This window comes from Urocampus carinirostris, chromosome 15 (genome assembly GCF_059441175.1).
Source record: "Urocampus carinirostris isolate Australia breed hairy pipefish chromosome 15, RoL_Ucar_1.0, whole genome shotgun sequence".
NCBI lineage: Eukaryota > Metazoa > Chordata > Actinopteri > Syngnathiformes > Syngnathidae > Urocampus > Urocampus carinirostris.
Window position 1 is genome coordinate 23,089,034 of NC_142363.1, and position 21,588 is coordinate 23,110,621.

The 21,588-nt window shown below is 41.4% G+C and overlaps 1 protein-coding gene across 1 annotated transcript in view; it reads left to right on the forward strand.

The window, feature by feature from the left end:
* Positions 1–21,588, forward strand: part of fndc3ba (fibronectin type III domain containing 3Ba) — a 197,092-nt gene that overhangs the window by 73,878 nt on the left and 101,626 nt on the right. Inside the window, exon 3 of the mRNA XM_088354092.1 lies at positions 4,495–4,570. Within this exon, the coding sequence (XP_088210218.1) occupies positions 4,495–4,570 (76 nt within the window). The remainder of the gene's footprint in view (positions 1–4,494; positions 4,571–21,588) is intronic.

Here is a 21,588-nt window from a genome sequence, read left to right on the forward strand (position 1 = left end):
CGTCTTATAATCAGGTGTGTTTTATAGACCAGAAATACGGGAGATAAAATAGTAAATGCATGGATGAAATTAAATCCGTCTACATTTGGTAACCATTTATGAATGAATCAATTAATTGTAGTTTTGAAACCATTTTTTCCCATTTTTTTTGTTTTACGGAAGTTGATGTACTTTTATGTGATTTATATGTATATATATATGTGGTGTGCCTTTCATCCATCCATTACCCGCACCGCTTATCCTCAGTAGGGTCACGGGGATACTGGAGCCCACCCTGAACTGGTTGCCAGCCAATCACAGAGAGAAACCACTCACTGGCTCGCACAGTCACACCTAGATAACCCACCCCGACACAGGGAGAACATGCAAACTTTGCAACGGAAAGCTGGTAGCTCGATGTGATCCCACGACCTCAGCACTGTGCCGCGGACGTGCTTATAAGTTTGTGCAAAAAATATTTTACAAAGGACAGCACGGCGGCACAGTGGTTAGCGCATGTGCGGCACAGTTCATGTCTTGGGAACCTCCTGCGTGGGTTTAAATCCAGCTCCAGACTTCCTGTGCGGAGTTTGCACTCCGGTTTCCTCCCACATTCCAAAAACATGCATTTCAGGTGAATTGGCCGGTCCAAATGTTCCCTAGGTGTGAATGGGTGAGTGAGTTGTCTGTCCCTGTGTGCCCTGCGATTGGCTGGCAACCAGTTCAGGGTGTCCCCTGCCCACTGCCCGATGATAGCTGGGATGGGCTCCAGCACCCCTGCGACCCTACTGAGGATAAGCGGTGTAGATAATGAGATGAGATATTTCTTAAAGTGTGCATTATAATCAGTCCAAAACACTATTATCACAACCTTTTAAAAGTTACAAATGAGTAAAATTGTCGGATACAGAAGATGTCAGACCTTTGAAAGTTGTTCACATCTCATTAAAAGATATATAATTCTCCCCCCAAAAAGCATCTGCCACATAGGAAACTTTGTTTTATTTTCTGAAGAATTTTTCTTGATTTACTAAATGCATTAGCTAAGAATATTTAAGCAAGAAAATTGATATTTAAAATGTTGTGTATTTAATGAGTGATGAAGCAAAACTTATCTTCGTTTTTCCTTTCTTTTGATCAAAGGTGGGAGATATTTTGCTCTTTTTAAGTATTATATTTATATCCTAGAAAAAAAGGTTAAAAAAAGAGTCTGTCATCTGTCACTTCAATTGAGTGTCAGGAAGCAGAACCGGATCAGGACCCAAACGCGTGACGTTCTCACACAAGGCTTTTATTTTACGGGAAATGGGGAGTCATGCACGTTAGGCAGCAGTCTGGCGTGAAATGATAGGAAGCCAGAGGCCGTCAAGATCGATATCAATTGCCCGGGTAGATTTCGGACAAATGGCGTCGATACCGGACAGGATGGACAGACAGCATTGATAATGAAACAGGATATCGAAAATCAACAGGACAAACAAGACGGGGAAAAAAACTGGAGAGAATAATGAACATGACAAAAATAGACGGGAACGAAACTGGAAATCGATATTAAACAGGACAAAAATAAACGAGAACAATACTGGAATGGAAATACCAACAGGAAAACAGGACCGACCGAGTCAGAACCCACGTTTTGTGGGGCAGAGGTTTGTTGACGGACTGACAGAGGAAAAATAAGAGAACTGAGCTTAAAAAGACGGGGCCATTTGGGCGCCATGGCAACCGTGACATTGAGTTCCTATTTTCAAGATTATTTGTCCTATTTTACAAAACAAATCAGTAAAAAATATCGAAAGAAGAAAATGAGTACATTGATATTTTTACTGAGAGATATAAAAGGAAACAAGCGGTTCAGATAATGGATGAATTGATAAAGTATCTGCCGTTTTCCGTATCAAAATATTTTTCTCACTCTAAAGGATATATTTCATCCAATACTTAAGACAACAAATGATATTCAAGATTCAAAATGTTTATTGTCATATGCACATTAAAGAACCACGATTCCCTGCCCAATGAAGTTCTTACTTTGCTGTCCACACAGTTGCCAGCGTAGTAAAACTAAGAAACTATATACATGTATACATAAAGAATATTAAGAATATTAGAAAGATAAAAATATAAGATGAGTTAAGGCAATGAGATAAAAAAAATAAAGATAAAAGACAGTTCAAAGTGACAGTAGAGCAAGTATAGTCCAAGTAGGGTCCAGTTTAAAGGGTCTGTAGTATGCTGAACGTGTTTGTGGTGTATTGTTCGATCAGCAGCCGTTTAAGAGTCTGATAGCACGTTTTTTGTACGATGTCACCAGTCACTGAATTACGTCATGCCACATATCATTGGAAAGCTTAAACTTTTGTTACCATTTAAAATATTCTCATCACAGAAACATCAAAATCAGTCTGAAACAAGATAACCGACAAAAATAAAGCCGGGGTAGCTTACCAAAGACATTGTCTTGCAGCCATCACATCCGATGATAATACGCAACCATGGTCCCCTTTCATTCTTGAGTGTACTCAATCCAACAGTGTAAAATATTTACACACTCAAAAACACGCGATTGTCACACCAGCACACAGGGTAGACCCAATTGCGTAACGTTTTCTCACAATTTTATTGAAAGAAAGAGGAAGGGCAGCGCCCGCAATCCAATGCTCGCTGGACGCGGGAAGCAAGTCGCTCTCGCAATCTGATTGTGATCCGAATGCGGAAGTGGATCTTCCGTAGTGAGTGATGCCGGTGTCAGGGACGGAAAAACCGGTCGGGGTCAGAAACGTGTCGTAAGCTGGGACGGGAGAGCAGACGTGGTCGGGATCAAAACAGGTCGTAGCCAGAGACAAACAGGAGCAGAAACGGGACAGGCGGGGATCAGAGTCGAAAAAGGCTTGCCTTGTATACACAGAGCTTCGCAGACGGACTAACAACAGGGGATTGACAGGACTGGGTTTAAGTAGGGACAGGGAGCCAATCAGAACCCACGGCAGTTAGCCTCAAATGAGCGGGAACAGGTGATTCACATCGGTAATCATGACAGCGATAATGACGACTAATAAAAAAAATCCGCCGAAAAGCATCTCTGCATCGATGGACGTTGCTTGATGCAAGCTGTCCGTTTAGCCCCATAAAATTATTTTCTCTACGCTGTAGGCCAACCTAACATGTGATTTACATCTTATTTGGTCAATTGCATGCTTTGTTTTACCCTGCCTTAGCCTACACGAGCCAGTAAATGCTTTCTTCACTTCCAGATAGCATTAGCTAATAGTGACATATTCAAATGATGATTGACACATTGGTTAGGGAATGAAACGCCGGTGTATAAATATCCCAGCATACACCACGGATTACTTCGCCTACGAGGGGAAAATCGAGTCGCCGGCTGCTTGCCTTAGTTCCGAGACCTTGCGACTCAATATTGATCCATATATAAGGCGCACTGTATTATAAGGCGCATGGTAAGCTATCCTTAAAAAATGAAGGCTTTTAGGTGCGCCTTATCGTGAGATAAATACGGTATTATAGGTCATGCAAAAAAATATAAGGTAGCGTTGCCCAGTGGTCAATTTTAACGGGAAGAACTTCCTTCAACTGAATACGTAAGCTGAATATGACCGTCTCTCCAACACCTATATGTGGAGAGAATGGTCTCAAACATATTTACACATGGATTGTTTAGATCCACATTTTTTTTTGATTTATTCAATATCTAAAAGTAATATGTCTTTTTATGGATTTCTTCTTTAAATGGTACTGAAGAAATTTGGAAACCTGGCTTTGAAAGTCCTTAGAAAGTGCTTAATTTTGGCCATAAAAAATGTGTTTGAACCCAGATACACACACACACACAGATCGGGATTCATAAATTTGTTTAGTTTTATATTTAGATGGATGGATCAGGGAATTTTCTAAAGGTTCACATCCTTATCCATACGACTGCAACTTGCTGATGATGAATTTGGCGGAAGCAGATGCACGTCAAAATATTTGTCGTAAGAAAAACAGAAATTCGGAAACCGGCTGTTGTTTGGCTTTCAGCCCAAACATCTTTAGTGGCTCGGCATCTGCCCACATGGTCCGGCTAAGGGGTTTTCTCAATCTTTGGGTCACCCTGCACTCTACTGAGGTTTCTATGGCAACAGCATCCGCCGCTGCAGCAGCCAGGGCAGGAAGTGTGTGACTGCGTGTGGAAAAGGAGCGGCACGGCTTTGCCGACTCCAAAGTCGGGACATGAGGTCCATTTTTTTACGACTTCGCACCTGTAGCTCGGCATAGTCGGCAAGTGTATGCACGCTTGTGCATGTGCAATGGAGGGTCACCTGTTTCATGTGTACAGCCACGTGTGCACGCTCAACCGTCTGCAAGCCGACAATATGACGGTAAGACGGTAAGGTGGGGCGCGTTTAATGGCCGTGTTATGTCACCGATGTCTTTTAATTTATTTGACGACAGGATCTTTTTTTCTTTCATACGTAAACTGGATTGTGCTAACATTTTTGTATTTGGACGCAGGTTATCCTGGTGCAGGTGAACCCGGGGGAGACGTTCACCATCCGGGCAGAGGACGGCTCGCTGCAATGCATCCAGGGTCAGTATTTTGTGCCGGCTGTTTCGTTGTCATAGAGACGAGTGCATGCGTGTGCATACCTTGGTTTTAAAGAAGACATATTATGATAATTATGCATTATTTTCCTATTACATTTCACACAACTGCGGTGCTTTTTCTTATCAAATAAGTTTTTTTTGTGTGGAGAACCAAACCTGCTATATGTAGGAATAAATGTATAAATAAATACCTACCAATGTATGCCAAAACAATGAGTAAACACATTAATAAATCATGACATAAATGCAAGTGATATATTTATTTCACTATTTTCTTTGTCACCTATTTTTTGTATATTGTCACAACATAATGTTATAGAAATGAGGGGACTGATACTTTTGCTTGATCGACGAGTGCATCAATCATTCAGCACTGATCAACCAATAGGTGAAAAGCTCAGGTAACTGGGCCACCTCCTTAGTTGAATAACATTTTGTCATAACAAAATAAATCCCCAAATACTCGACGAAATAAATAGATAAATACATGACAAAATTAGTGACAGAATAATTGACAAAGTAGACAACAAAATACATGAAAAAAATAAATACCGGAACAACGACACAACAAAGTAAATACCGAAAGAAATACACAGCAAAATACATGACAAAATAAATACACGACAAAATACACTACAACAAATGAGCATATGTTGCGTGACAAATAACAGGACAAAATACATAACAAAATACACTTCAAAATATGACCAAATACACAACAAAATAAATACTGGAAAAAAATAAAAGACTAATTGAATGACAAAATGCATTAAAATGTCAAGAACCGGAACAGGAGAAGGACCCAGATGCGTGAGGTTTCTCACACAAGCTTTATTTTACGGGAAATGGGACAGTCATGCACGTTATAACCCAAAACGCCAGTGATTCTTGGCCGGAAGGCGTAAGGCAGCAGGCTGACGAGATTGATACCAATTGCACGAGCAGATGAGGTCGATACCTGACAGGAAGGAACAGACAGGATTGCTATCACAAACTGGAGACTGGAGTCCGATAACAAGCAGGACGAGATAGACGAAAACGATACCAGACACTGGAGATCAAAATTAAACAGGACAAACTACACGGGAACGAAACCGGAGATCGATATTAAACAGGACAAAAATAGACGGGAACAATACCGGACAGGAAACACAGGCACAAAACCGGACAGTCAAAACCCACGTCTTTCGGGTGCAGAAGTTCGTTGACAGACTGACAAAGGGCGAGTGAGAGCACTGAGCTTAAATAGAAGGAGAGCCAATCCGTCAACAAGCCGCAGCTGGCACCACACCGGCAGGGCCAATTGGGCGCCATGGCAACTATGACATAAAATATAAATTAACTGCATTCATATCATATAGTGAGGTAATACGTGTTTTAGCCATGAGTTGGTTTATATTTAAAGATATTTATACATTTAACTCTACATATGGCAAGATTGGTCCTCAACAGATTCTAACCTAAAATATGCTCAAATAAATAATACATCAAATTCAAATATTCATATGAAAAAAAGCTCTTATGTTTAATTTAGATGTGTTCCAGATGTTTGATGTCCAAGACTTGTTCATATTTCAGTTTTTTCTTTCTGAGCGTCATTTGATTAACTGTATCACTATCATGAGCATGAGGCTGAGGAAATGAACTTACTGTTAAGGGTTGGTAAACCCAAACAATGTGCTGGAATTCTCACCGACAGGTGATCAGATCAAAACTCAGCGTTGAGGAAATTGTGAATTTTGAAACATCCAAAAGCTTCAAAATGTTAAATCCCACTCGATGCATTTCCAATACATCATTTTGTATCCATGGAGCATGTCATATACAGCATATCCAACTGATCCTATCAAGCATGAACACGAACAGACACAAAGTCCTAAGGTGCCTGTCAACAAACTATGTGGTTCAAAGATGAGGATTATTCCAAGTGTCTCAAACTCAGATTTAGCCGAAGCACAAATATGTTTGTTGCCATAAAGGCTCTCCATCCTTTTTGAAGCTGAGAGCTCATTTTTTGTTACTGATCAGTTTGATATGCATTTCTCAAGTAATCTGCTATCATGTTATTACTAGATTGTTAATATTATGTCATTACCAGATTTTCATGAAACAAGTAAGGCTCTGTCAACAAAAAAATAATTTGTATAAGGGTACCCAGTGATTTCCATTTATAAGTTATATGTTACTAGGAAGAGTTGAATATGTATTTAAATCCACTGATTATTTAATGCTAGTTAGAAATCAAATATCCTAGAAAATCATAATGACCAATGACTTGTGAAGGTATTTTAGAACTTGTGTGTGGGCTTCTCAGGTGTTTTTTCTTTGAGGGCTCCCGAATTTACATGATCTCAAAAGAGTGGAAATAGGTTCTGTAATGTTGTATGCTTCCAAATAGATAATACATAAGAATCTACATTTTTTTCCCAATGAACAGAGAAATAAAATTCTAAAAATGTATTTTTCAGAAACTTCAAAAACTGGAATATTTTTTTTTTAATAATCTGAAAAACCGGGAGAATATTGCAGAAAACTGAAAAATAACCAATAACCAATTTCTAAAATAAAAATAGGGCAGGAAAAATCAGAAAACAAAAATATAACAAAATTGCTGTTTTTTTTTAAATGAATAAACATTCCCCCAAACTGTAATTCAACAAATAAGTTTTGAAAGATGACAAAATAGTCTGAATAACAGCAAAAACTGTTTCAATACATATAAAAAATAAGGAAAACCGCAAAGACAATTCATCCAAAAATGTTAAAAAAATCCCAATAACCTGAGTTTTCCTTGCCCTCATGTTGGTTCCAGATCAGGGGATGGTGTAATAATAGTCTGAAAAAAATAGTCTGTGTAATAACCTGTGAAACCCTTTGAGACTCTTTGTCATTAAAAGCTTTACAAATAAAAAATGACTTGACTTGACCTTCTAAAAATATTCGAAAAAAAAGAACTTACTTGTTATGTTAAGTTACACATTTGATAAAAATAAAGGAAAATCAATCGCTACTTATCGCAAATACTTCCCCTTGCGTGAGTTCTCTATTTAAAGACACACAAAACGTATCATTGTCGTGCAAGCAGACACCATCAACATTCAGCACAATAGTGACGGAAACAGTAACAGCTTTCATTGTGTGAAGCGCGTCATCGCAAAGGTGTCTGGCACGCTTTCTCTCGTGCGGGGAAAATCAGCCCGAACGTAAGCCGGGGGCTTCCCTGAATCTCGCCTCATCCTTCATTTGAAATGCAAAGTTTAACAGTGAAACTTTCACTCTTTCTGAGGAGATTTCATCATCATGGGAGTGGGCGGAGCCTTGCCACCCGATTGCCTTCGATTCGGTGAAGTGATGCTCTGTGAAATCCCACTAAATCATTTTTTTCCTCTCGCAAGTGTGAACTCATCCCGATGAGTGGATGGTCGTTTCCCCTCCGTCGTAAATAGTGGAATCCCTCGCGGGGTCTTCGATATTTACGAGGGGAGGCAAACGATTAGCCTGTGAAAAGTTTGCGAGCGCCCTCCAGGTTATGTGATTTTATTTTCGTAAAAGGAAAGGGAGGGGCGGGGGCAGTAAAATTCCATGTTCGCTAAAAATACAAGCTTCAAGGTTGCTGCCCGTTTTTGCTAATGAGCTGTGCTTAAAGCGGGTGCTTGAAATGCTCAAAAAATGCTTTACTGTTGTGTTCGCAAGGTTTGAAAAGTGCTTGAATGTCAGGGGAAGTACTTGTAAATGCTTGAGGTTGTTGCTACAGGCACTGCTCTCTGGTTGGCTTCGCTTTGTCATTGCATTTCTTTGTATGGCATTGTCCTATACGGCGTCAATGCCACATTTTCCGTGGCTATAGTTGCTTTTACTCTAAACCAGGGGTGTCAAACTCATTTTAACTCGGGGGCCACACGATAGAACGAACATTCTGTCGGGGGCCGGACTAGTAGATTAAAGAGAAAGAAAAAGAGAGATAAGTAGTTAAGAGAAAGAGGGAGGGAAAAGGAGAGATGGCGGGACAAAGAAAGAAAAAAAGGGAGAGAGGGAGAGAGTGTGAGAAACAAAAGAGATAAAAAGAGAAGTCCTGAGAGAGGGGGAAAGAAAGGGAGAGGAAGAAAGAAATCCAAAGAGAAATAGAAAGACAGAAGGAGAGAAAAGAGAAAAGAAAGCGCAAAGGGTAGGAAGAGAGAAAGAGAAAAGAGAGAAAAGGAAAAAAGGAAGTTAGAGCAAAAGAAGTTAAAAAGACACAGAGAGAGAAAGAGAAAAGGAGAGACACAGAGAGTGAAAGAGACAGAGTGGGAGAAAAGGTGTGGGAGAGAGAGAGAGAGAAAGAGAGAGAGAGAGAGAGAGAGAGAGACATATTTCAACGTGCAGCTTGTTTTTCTCTTGCGCTTCTCAGAGTGTTGTCTCGCGGGCCGGATCCAATCCCTTAGTGGGCCTGATCTGGCCCGCGGGCCGCCTGTTTGACACCTGTGCTCTAAATGCTCTAAATGGACTTCTCCATTTCCTGTCTTATTTCAGTGACGAGTGATTTTGAATATTTACAATGAAAATGTACAAAAATACAGAAAATTTTGAATGCCCCCAAAATCTGTTAAAATAGACACAATATACCAAAAATTGTCGGGACCGGAACGGAGACAGGACCCACTCGCGTAACGTTTCTCAAAGTTTTATTGGGAAGCAGGGAAAGGAGTACACAGAGGATCCGGAGATCATGGGTCGCGGGGTGACGCAGAACTGAGACCGTGGCGAGTGATGACAGTGTCGAGAGCGGAAAAAACGGGTCACTAGCCGGGGTGGAAGAGCAAAACGTGGTCGATATCAGAAAATGGGCGGGAGAACAGACGTGGTTGAGATCAAAACAGTTCGTAATTCGGGACGGGAGAGCGGACGTACTCGAGATCAAACAGATCATAGCGGGAGAAAAAGAGGAGCAAAAACACAGGATAAGCGGAAAAGGGCTTGCTGTGTAAAAACAGAGATTCGCAGACGAACCGACAAAAGGGGACTGTCAGGACAGCGTTTAAATACTGACAGGGAGCCAATCTGTCAACAAGCTTCAGCTGGCACCCACGGACGGGGCCAATTGGGCGCCATGGCAACCGTGACAAAAATACCACACCTTAAAAAGATGTCAATACCCTGTTTAGCTTCTTAAATATCAATATGTATTAGTATACCTATAGGAGGCGCTAAATAATACACAAAGTCCCTTTCGGTTACGTGTGCAAGTTTGTGTTTGTGTGCATTTATTTTCATGTCACATAAACACTTTTTTTTAAAAAACAACTTTCATCATGCACCCTACCTCTCCACCCTCATTTTTTGACGCAAACAGGGAGGTTGCAGACACAGCACTAAATCTAAGTTTGTTTATTTCTCGACTGATGATGCCAAAAACCACCTCCTATTAAACCGACTGACCTCCTAGGGTGTGTGTGTGTGTGTGTGGTCTCCCACATTAATATGTGCATTCAAACATAACTTTCAGGCCTCCTTGGCAAATTAGCCCCAGTTGACTGTAGTGAATGGCAGTGAAAACACACAAACACCCTCTAAAGATGGACACACACAGACACACAACCCCCCCACTGTGACTTTTTATGATGCGTAGCGGCTCACATGATCTAAAAAACAAACATTCTTTTCTTTTTTTTTTCTCTTCATTGAGATTTACAGGTGTGTGATAGATTTTCCATGCGTCAACATGTCAATCACATGAGAAACTATTTGAAGCACTCATGTTTATTATTAGAACAGCGATACCAAGAGTGTGTGTCTGGTGAATCATAGACTTTCATCAAAACTGTGTAATCGACGCCCACCTCATGAGTTTTTTAGTTGCTTTTATGTGTCGATAGATTGCGTCAAAGCACGTTATTTTTTATTCAACAAGGCAGGTAGATTTATTCATACAGACGGTGCCCTACTTGCAAACGAGATACGTTTGTTAGTTGAATTTGTTTGTAAGTTGCTTCAGTGCTTTGTATTGTATGGAATGTACGTTCAGGGTTCATATAAATATGTTTAAGGCTTGTAAAGGGAACCTGAATTGTTTTGTACTGAAAAATAAACATTTCCTCAAATAATATGCTCTATAAAGATAAAGTAAAGTTTGAATTACTTTTGGAAGATGAGCTTCAACAGGCGACTTCCTCCTCCGTGGTAAAAAAGTGGCAGAAAATAAGCCATTCAATCATTTTCTCAACCGGATCAAGCTTTCTTATTCCACTTTCATTTCAAAAGAAACAGCTCGCCTCTTATTTACATTTTACACCAACCATATTGAATGGACGCACGAGATATTAAACAATAAAAACTTCAAAGTTTTTAGCACGCTGGAGATACAAAATACATAGTACTGTATGTTTACACACGAACTAGGGAAGTAGAAGCCAGAATCCTTCTTCTGGGTGGATGCTGGGTGAGCTCGCACAGCGCCACACGCAGTGCTTAACTAACGCCCACCCAATTATTTCTTTAGGAGCCTTTACATGCCCGTAGATGGCGTCAAAGCAATTTATTTTGTGCTCAACACGGCAAGATAGCTTTATTGATATACTGCTTTACCTTGTCAGAGTTTAGGATACATTTTTATCGCAAGAATGTACGGGCAAACACCAGGTATCATTGCTAGCCAACACCAAGTAACGTTACTATCTGATGCCAGGTATCCGTACTTATTCAGGCTGCCGATACCAGCCAGTGATACATCTGCTAAGGAGAAAGAGGTGTTTATTTGGTTAAACTACATTTAAAGTTTGACCAGTTTACTCACAAATACTATCAAATAAAAACAGCGCGTAATCAAGGCCCACCCACTGAGTTTTTAGTAGCTTGTAAATGCTTTGAGATGGCTGCCAACTTTTTCTATATAATGCATTACCTTGCCAGGATATAGGTCTTAAAATATATTTTTGTATCAAGAAGATACTGGAAAACACCAGGTATTGCTATGGGCCGATACGAGTGTTGGACGCTCATGCAGGCTGCCGATATCAGCCACTGATAGAACTCGTTTGAAAAGAAAGGTCTTTGATTTTATCTTGAGTCATGTTTTATATGTCATATGGTTAAACGTTGCGACCAGTCTACTCACTCACCAATGCAACCACATTGACAGTCTGTGTCACAAAATGGACAGAGGCTCCCCTACTTACAACCATTCGACTTACATAAAATGGTAAATACGAACATTTTTTTCTGGATGTCAAAAAATATCTGGACATTGCTTTCAGTTTCCGAGTACAGGACATTACTGTAGTGCTTCTTTCCGCTGATACCGGCGTGTGGCGCTGTGAGAGCTCACCCAGCATCCACCCAGAAGAAGGAATCTGTCTTCTACTTCCTAGTTCCTGTGTAAACATACAGTACTACGTGTATTGTATCTCTATCATGCTAATAACTTTGACGTTTTTATTGTTTAATATCTCGTGCGTCCATTCAATATGGTTGGTGTAAAATGTAAATAAGAAGCGAGCTGTTTCTTTTGAAATGAAAGTGGAATAAGAAAGATTGGTGCGGTTGAGAAAATGGTTGGATCGCTTTTTTTGTGCCACTTTTTTACAACGGAGGAGGAAGTCGCCTGTTGAAGCTCATCTTCCAAAAGTAAGTTACACTTAACTTTATTTATCTTTATAGAGCATACTATTTTATGATTTTTGTATTTTTTAGTACAAAACAATACAGGTTACTTACACAAGCCTTAAACATACTCGTATAAACCTTAAAAACATAATCATAAACATACAAAATACAGGACTAAAGCAACTTACGAACAAATTCAACTTACGAACCATCATCCAGAACTCGTTCGTAAGTAGGGCAGCATCTGTATATAAACATAATATACAGGGGTCTCAAGCGTACAATGCTCTAAATTAAGGCACCGTATGTCAGTGGTAAATTGTAATGGGAAAAACTTGCTGCAACTGAAAACGTAAGCTACATATTAATCATTTTTATCCAACACCTATGTGGGGAGATATTCGTCTCAAATCCAAATCTAGTCACAGTTTTTCTTGATGCCTTGATAAATGCACACTTAAGATTACAAATGGCATATGTAATTTGCTGGTATATTTGTAATTCTGCAAAATACATGAGTCACACCGATTTTTTCCTTTTAATGGTACTGGAGAAATTGAAAAACGAAATTGAAAGTCCTTCAAAAGTACTTGAAATTGGCCATAAAAAAGGAAAAACTAAACATCTTAAATAATTTTCCTCAACGTACGTTGGAATGCCAATTCAAGGGATACCTCACTTCACCCCGGTGCTGTTTTTGGTACCAAAACTTTGCCACGGGGGAATGTCCCTGAAAATGTGTTGTTAGTCTGTTAATTAAGAGCATCCCCCATCCCAAGTCAAGGGGTAAACCCCCATCTCTTCCCAAAACCCCTCTTCTCCTGGCATCCCCTGCCCCCACCACCAAGACCATTCCCCTGAGCTTTCCCACACTCACATCAAAGGGCAACACTCGGGTGGGTGTGTACCAGCACCCCACTCAGGAATGCGCTTGTGTGTGTGTTGTGTGTTTTTACAAGGCTGTGTTGGTTTACTGTGTTGTTTGCTCTTTGTTGGACTTTAATGTGGGCTGATGAGGCCTTGGGGGCTTTTTTGGGGGGCGGGGGCCATACGGTCGGCATGCCGGCGGTCGGCTGCCGAGGATGAAGAGCAGGAAACTGCGGCCGGCCAGGATGCGACATCATGGGAAGATGTCATGCTTCTCGTCTTCGGCTACGTCATCAGCTATGTCATTGCCAGGATTGGGTAGGGTTACTTTGACAGGATTACTTTCAATTACTTTTGGATTACTCCAATACCAAATATGCTAATAAAAGACTAAAGAAACTAAATATGAATAAAATGATGACTCACAACACGTGGTAAGCATTCTCTCCTGGCTTTGATCTCTTTGATCTCCGGCCAAACTAACATAAAATGCGACAGAAACAAAATGAAAATAAATCCAAACAGCTTGCCAACATCATTGTTGCCATTCCATGTATTCCGTTACTCCCCAAGCCTGCACAAAATTTAGTCATTTTATTCATATTTAGTTTCTTTTGTCATTTATTAGCATATTTGGTATTGGAGTAATCCAAAAGTAATTGAAAGTAATCCTGTTAAAGTAACCCTACCCAACCCTGGTCATTGCCGGGGACTTTTTTCAATATTGGTCTCGCTTCCGGAAGGAATAGGGTTAATCTACTGATTTTAATTAATATCAGTTACAAAAACATATATGTATGATATTTTCCGCACTAGGGTTAGGGTTAGCTTCAATGTTTTTCATACATTATTATTATTATTTTCTTTTTCTTTTTTCCAACATCCATTGCAGCCTGGTCATCCTGGAAAGGGGATTACCACATGTGCGGTCCCTTCTCAAGGTTTCCTCATTTTCCTCATGTTGAGGTTTTTGAGTTTTTCCTTGCCCTCATGTAGGTTTTAGATCAGGGGATGGTGTAATAATAGTCTGTAGTTTGCAATCATCTGTGGTCTGTGCAGGCCTTTGAGACTGTGATTAAGAGTGTCACAAATAAATATGACTTGACTTTTTAACATTTCTTACCTTTAAAATGAAGAGATCAATTTAAACGTTTTTAACATTGGATCGGCATTAAAAGAAGAACCCCCAAATTAAGATTTTTAAATGCTATCTTTTAACAGATTAAAAAGTTTTTCATCTTAAAAGATGGAAAAAAAAATGTTCTCATCACATCGCTAATGACGATATTCCCTTTCATAACGCTGTCATAACACAATTGGAATTTGCTTGTGCAATATGATTTCTTCCCTCCTGTTTAGTGGAGGGAGTGCGTGTTTGCGACTAAACCCGACCTCCCTCCCTTCACTTTTTCATATAGTTGGTCTTATTCTATTTTCGTCTCACTCGACTGGATGATGCTCCCTTTCGCCTTTGCACTCCTCCTTCCTGATTCTGCATTTCTGCCTCTCACGGAAATAGCAGTTTGACTGAGAGTCTTTGTGGAAAGCGCGGCGTGAAACTCGCAACCAATGCTGCCACGCATGTCGTATCGCTCTGCTGATTGCGTTTTACGTCCGGTAGGCGGCAATGTGCCCGATTGAGGAAATCCGGCGCCTCAACAGGATGCCCTAAAAATTCATTAACGGGCTCCATGCAGTGAAACAAACAGTTTTTCGGCTATTTTTCTTTCATGTGCAGAATTGACCTTTAGTCAGAGTTCATAAGGTGGAAATGACCAATTGAAGTCAGGCGCCACTGGTTGCTCATGCGATTAACACGGGGATGGATTTTTTTAGGCTGATTACAATGCTGATAGTTGATTAATCAGTGCGGATTTTGTGGAATTCTGCAAATTTTCTTATTTTTATTCATTTCATTTATATTTAATATACTATATGTCTTGCCAGAACAAAGGGTAGACCCAATCACGTAACGTTTCTCACAAATTTATTGAGATAAAGAGGAAAGGCAGCGCCCACGATCTGGTGCTCGCTGGACGCGGGAAGCAAGCCGCTCACAGAATCGGAAAGTATTCCGAAAGCGGAAGTGGATCTTCCGGAGTGGGAGATCGCAGTGCCGAAGACGGAAAAAACAGGTTGATAGCCGGGAAAGGAGAGCCAAAACGTGGTCGGGATCAAAAACGGGTCATAAGCCGGGACAGGAGAGCAAACGTGGTCGGGATCAAACACAGGTCGTAGCTGTAGACAAACGGGGAGATCAGGAACGGACGGGTTGAAAAACGGGTGCAAAAACGGGACAAAGTGTCCTTGGCCAAGACACTGAATCCTTAATGTCCCCAATGAGCAGGTAGTTGCCTTGCATGGCCGTTGGTGCTATCAGTGTTTGTGAATTGGGGCGGCAGTAGCTCAGGAGGTAGAGCGATCGTTTTAGGATTAAGGGATCCCAGTTCGAATCCCGGCTCGTCCGTGTTACATTCTGAAGTGTCCTTGGGTAAGACACTGAAACCCCAATACCCCCAATAAGCAGGTTAGCGCCTTACATGGCTGCACAGATCACGGCCGCTATTGGGAAATGTGAAGCACAATGTAAAGCGCTTTGGGAAGTCATTGACTTGAAAAGCGCTATATAAATGCAGATCATTTCAGATCATTTCATTTCAATTGGTAAGTGTGAAGCAGATTGTAAAGCGCTTTGGGAGGTCTTCATTGACTTGAAAAGCGCTGTATAAATGCAGACCAAGACCAAGGTAATCCCCCTTCCAGGATGACCAGGCTGCAATGGATATTATATTAAAAAAACAATAAAAAAATAAAATAAAATAATTAAAGTACAATATAAGATAAAATAAAATAAAAATGATGACCAGGTTGCAATGGATGTAGCATTAACAAACAATACACAGAGATTGTCAACATGAAATATAGGTCAATCCTAAGCTTTAGAATAGAAGTGTGTTTTAAGCCTAGATTTAAACACTTTCACTGAGGTTGCAGATCAAATCTCAGAGGACAGAGCATTCCACAGCACCAGGGCTCTCGAACCTGCGGATTTCTTCTTGGCTCTTGCGACCCCTACTTTCATATCCTACGCTTAAACCACTCAAACAATGAAAATAAAAACATAGATGAAAAGTTATCGGCAAGCTGTAAAGAAGTAACCCAAATATAAAAAGAGGCCAGGTCATTTTTTACTCCGCACTCTCTTATGAACCCATTGCCCTGAGCGCAAGGGGCACGGAGAGGCGAGGTGCAAGCGAGGCGAGCCGAGTGGAAATAAAAACGTCGGGAGGAGGAAAGGTAAACAGAAAGACAGGCAGCGAGAACCAGAGCAGCGTGTCTGGTCGTGTCTGCCGCGTTGTGGGCGAGGCCGCTTCCTCTTTTGACGCGGTCGACCCCGCCGACTCGCTTCGGACGGAGCGGCCGGGAAGTGTCCTGGCCCCTTTTTAGGATGAGTGTGGCGGAAGTCGCCAGGAGGAGGACGGCGAGTCTGTCCTTGTGAGACCAAAAATAGTTGATTTTTCCAGGGAAACAGAAAGGGAGGGAATTTTTTTCGAGGGATAGAATTCCTGGCACGCTTGTGGTTCAGGGTTCAGCTGGAGGTGTTTCTGCTCCCCTCCTCCTCCTCAGCCTTCTTTGAAATTTCACTGTCTTGTTCATTTTGTTTTTAATCAAGGGTGAAATCCGGCCCCAGGGCCACATTTGGATGGAATTCTAATCCTGACAAATGTATAGCTAAATAAATAAATACCTACAAATGAATGAATATATAAATCATGTAATACCTAAGTACATGGAAAAAATGCAATTGGTTCATTTTATTTGTAATCTTCCCATTTATTTTCTCCTTCATTTATTTTTGTGTATTTATTTTATCGTGCACGTTGTCGTGTATATTGTAACAAGTGAGTTTTGTCACAACAAAATTTTATTCAAATGAGGGCGCTGCCCAGTCGCCTGAGCTTTTCACTTATTGGTTGATCCGTGAAGAAAAGGCATTGCAGTGTACTCATTGATCAAGCATTCATCATTTAAATGACATTTTGGTGTGACAAAATCAAAAAGGATAAAATACCCGAAAAAAATAAATAAATGACAGAATAAATAAATGACGAAATGCATTAATGAATGAATTGCATTTATGTCATGTATTTAAGTGCTACGTAATTTATGTACGTTTATATAGCATGTTCAGATGTTCTGCCCTACTTACGAACAATCGTTCATAAGTGGAATTTGTTCGTAAGTTGCTTCAATGCTATATTTTGTATCTTTAAGGTTTATATAAGTATGTTTAAGGCTTGTATAAGTAGCCTGTATTTTTTTGTACTAAAAAATAAACATTTCATAAAATAATATGCTCTATAACGATAAATAAAGTTGAGTTTAACTTACTTTTGGCGAATGCGCTTTAAGATGTCCTTTTTCGTGGTAAAAAGTGGCCAAAAAAAAGCGATCCGACCATTTTCTCAACCGCATCAAGCTTTCTTATTCCACTTTCATTTCAAATGAAACGGCTTGCCTCTTCTTTACACTTTACACCAACCCTATTGAATGAATGCATGAGATCTTAAACAATAAAAATGTCAAAGTTCTTAGCGCGCCGGACATACACACAAACTAGGAAGTAGAAACCGTATTTCTTCTTCGGGGTGGATGCTGGGTGGTCTCTCACAGCGCCAGACGCCGGTAATGGCAGAAAGAAGCACTACAGTACTGTCCTGTATTCGGAAAAAGGTGCACACAATATAAAATCTAACCTACAGCAACGTCTGGATACTTTTCGACGTCCCGAAAAAAATGTTCGTACGTACCGTTTTTCGTAAGTCGAATGGTCGTAAGTAGGGGAGCGTCTGTTTTTGTTTTATTTCCTCCATACATAAGGCGCTTTGTAATCCGATCAGCTAAACAGAAGGTTATACATAATGTACAGTAAATAAGAAAATTGTTGTTTTGGTGGCACTATTGTCTTCATTTTACCCTTTGTGCCCCCTCTTCCATAGATAGACACTTTTCTGTTTTTTTAAACTAATTACCCCAGGACTTGCTTAATAATAGGTATTGTAAATTTTACTTTACTGTGTTGAGATCTGAATTTGACTCCTAAGTCAAGTCAAGTCATTTTTGTTTGTATAGTCTCAAAGGGCTGCACAGTTTATTGCACAGACTATTATTTCAGACTATTATTACACCATCCCCTCATCTGGAAACAACATGAAGGCAAGGAAAAACTCAAAAACCTCAACATGAGGAAAATGAAAATAATAATAATAATAATAATTTCCTTTGTATTGTCATTCTTTGTAACAATGTACACAGAACGAAATGTCGATACACCTGACCCGTTGTAGCGAGCCGATGCAGCCGCAGCCAACAGAGGGCGCCGCCATTTTACCAATTAGGTATGACTCGGCCGAGGCGCGAACCAGCGACCTCCTTGAAAAAAAGAACAAGAGGAGCTTTTTGTTTTGCTCTTTCGTCTCCCAATAATCATACTCATAGGTGTTAAAATTTTCACACACTCTTAAAATATACTTTGAAGTTTGTCTCTGAGTCTTGCACATCAACAGTGCTGAATGGAGGAACTGGGTTGGTGTTGTGTTGATTTGGGGCTGGGGGGTGGGGGCGGCGTTATTTCTGGGAAAGTCCCCGCTCGAATCGTACTTGGACGGACTCCATCACTCTGAGTTTTGGGCCGAAGAAAATAGGGACAAATTGGCTAAGTGAGAGCGAAGCGGGCGCTGGCCTTTGATCAAAAGTAGGAAAAGCGTAACCAAAGAGTGCCTGTCAAAGGCCGTGACTCATCCTGAAGGAATGGAGGGGAGCAGAGGGGGTTATTGGGGTACTTCACAAAAGCTGCTCTTTTTTTTACTGGGTCAAGGTTTGAGGAGGAGAAGCAGGAAACGATTATTCGACTCCTCCGAGTGTGTTTACTCGCCGACAGCTGTTGCGCCTCCATGCTAGACGCGCCCGGCTGATTAGAGAATGGATATAATGAGTCATCGGCTGTCTGGATCATGTATGTCGAGAGAGCGTGCAGGTTGTGTTGTAGCTGAACTTAGGGTTGTTAGCTAAATGCGAATGCGCGATATAAAACATCTACGGGCTAATGAAAATAGAGTCAGGGTTTCGGTGTCACCCCACAATATTTGCACATACTGTAATCCCTCATTTATCGTGGTTAATGGGAAACCGAACCCTCTTGCAATATGCAAAAATAGCTGCCCACATGCACTCCACTAGTTCCTGCTCGCAGCAATAATCAACCAGGGATAATGCGTTGCGACTGCACAAGTGCTGTTTGATCTGGGCAGAACAACTGGAAATAATGAGCCGTCGCACATGAAAAAAAAATCACTCTCCCGGCTCCCGCTCTCAGCAATCATCGACTGGGGATAATGGATTGTGGCCAAAACAGTGTTGTTCATTTTCGGCTGGCTCCAGTGGCCTGAACCGAAAAAATATGCTCTGCCAGCACCTGCTCTCACCAATAGTCGATCGGGGATAATACATTACGGCCACAATTGGCTTTCCATCTTGGGTGGGCCAAAACAGTATGCCCCCAGACTAAAGTGCCTTCTGCCAGAGCTCGCATGCAGCAATTGGGGAAAATGGAGTGCAGCACAGGTGCTGTTTGTATTAGGTGGACAAGAACGAAAAAAAAGCTGCCATGCATGACACTTATCTGCTCTCTCGGCCCCTGCTCTCAGCAAAGGTCGACTAGGGATAATGTATTGTTGCCTACAGTGCATTGAAGGTCATGCCACGATGGCACTCTACAGCAACCTGAACCAGAAAAAAGAAATGTGCTATGCCAGCCCCTGCTTACATCAATAGTCGACTGAGGAACAATAGACCTCTTCCAAAACTGTGCATTTACTTTTAGGCGGGCCACCAGGACCCAAGAAATTGTGCTTTGCCGATCCCAGCTTGCAGCAAAGTGTGATAATGTATAATTGAGTGAAACTCACTTTTTGGTGGACAGAACGGCCAAAAACAGCCGCAAGGCCTCACAAACATGAGCTCTACCGACCCCAACTTTTAGTAATAGTTGTCCAGGGATAATGGATCGAGGCTGCACGGGTGCTCATCATTTTAAGCAGAAAGAACAGAAAGAGAGCCATCACGCATGGAACAAACTTGTGTTTTTGGCCCCTTGCTTGAACGGAGATAACGGATCCCATCCCCAACTGTGCATTTAATTTTAGGCATGCCAGAATGGCACACTTCATGACAAAGGTGCTTTCTGCCTGCAGCGATATGCGATTGGGGATAATGGATCACGGCTGCATGAGTGCAAGTTATTTTAGACATAAATACAGTAACGGCGGGCATCACGGCAGCGCAGTGGTTAGCGCATCTGCGGCACCGTTCATGTCATGGGAACCTCCTGCATGGGTTCAAATCCAGCTCCAGACTTCCTGTGCGGAGTTTGTATGTTCTCCCCGTGCTTGCGTGGGTTTTCTCCGGGCACTCCGGTTTCCTCCCACATTCCAAAAACATGCATTTCAGGTGAATTGGCCGGTCCAAATTGTCCCTAGGTGTGAATGAGTGAATGAGTTGTCTGTCCCTGTGTGCCCTGCGATTGGCTGGCAACCAGTTCAGGGTGTCCCCTGCCCACTGCCCGATGATTGCTGGGATGGGCTCCAGCACCTCCGCGACACTACTGAGGATAATGAGATGAGATGAGACAGTAACGGCAGAAAAAAAAACACAAAACACAGCCATTCCCAACTAAATTACGCTCTGCCAGTCAACCCTCGCAGTTCGGGGATAAATGATAGCAACCGCTTGAGTGCCGTTCACTTTTCAGTTGACAGAACAGCGAAAAAGACCTGCTGGTCCCTGCAAAAAATGCGCTCTGGCAGGAACATAAATCATGACCAGGAAGTTTGAATTCTTACCCGGATTGTTTGTGCGGCAATTTCTCCGAAAATCTCATTTGTGTGTGTTTGTTTGTGGAATTTGTCAGCGTAAACTCTGCAAACTGTGGCTTCGAAATTCGAGTGTTTGCACATGTTTGCGTGTGTGTCAGCGTGATTCCTTTAAGAGTTTATACACAAGTGTCCAGGTGTTGCGCCGCTTTTGTCTGCAATTTTTTTTCCCGGCAGACATGTTTGCATTAGTGTGCGAGCGCTTTTGTGTAGAAGTGTGTACACGCGGATGCGTGTGCAGCCGGTTGTGTGTTTTGTGAGAGAACAAAGTCGAGCGGCTGAGTCCCTCCAGACGTTACGTTAACTGACTCTGGAGCGCACCCAGGGACAAGTAGGTCGGTCCACAGAAGATCTAGGACGGGGGCCGGGGCATTTGGCCCCGAGGGCGGAAGGGCCCGCCGGCGGTCGCATTCTTAAAAGACGACGACACAAATAGTTGATGAGTTAATTGGGGTTTTCCCAATGTTATCAGTACTCAAAATTTTTCAGGTGATCGGTATCAGGGTGAATGAGATTTTTTAAGGGACTGTGTTTATTATTACTGTATCGAGTGCTTCTTACGGGTACAAAAAACAAATTGTTTTTTAATAATAAGCGAAAATACATGATACAATATAAACATGCA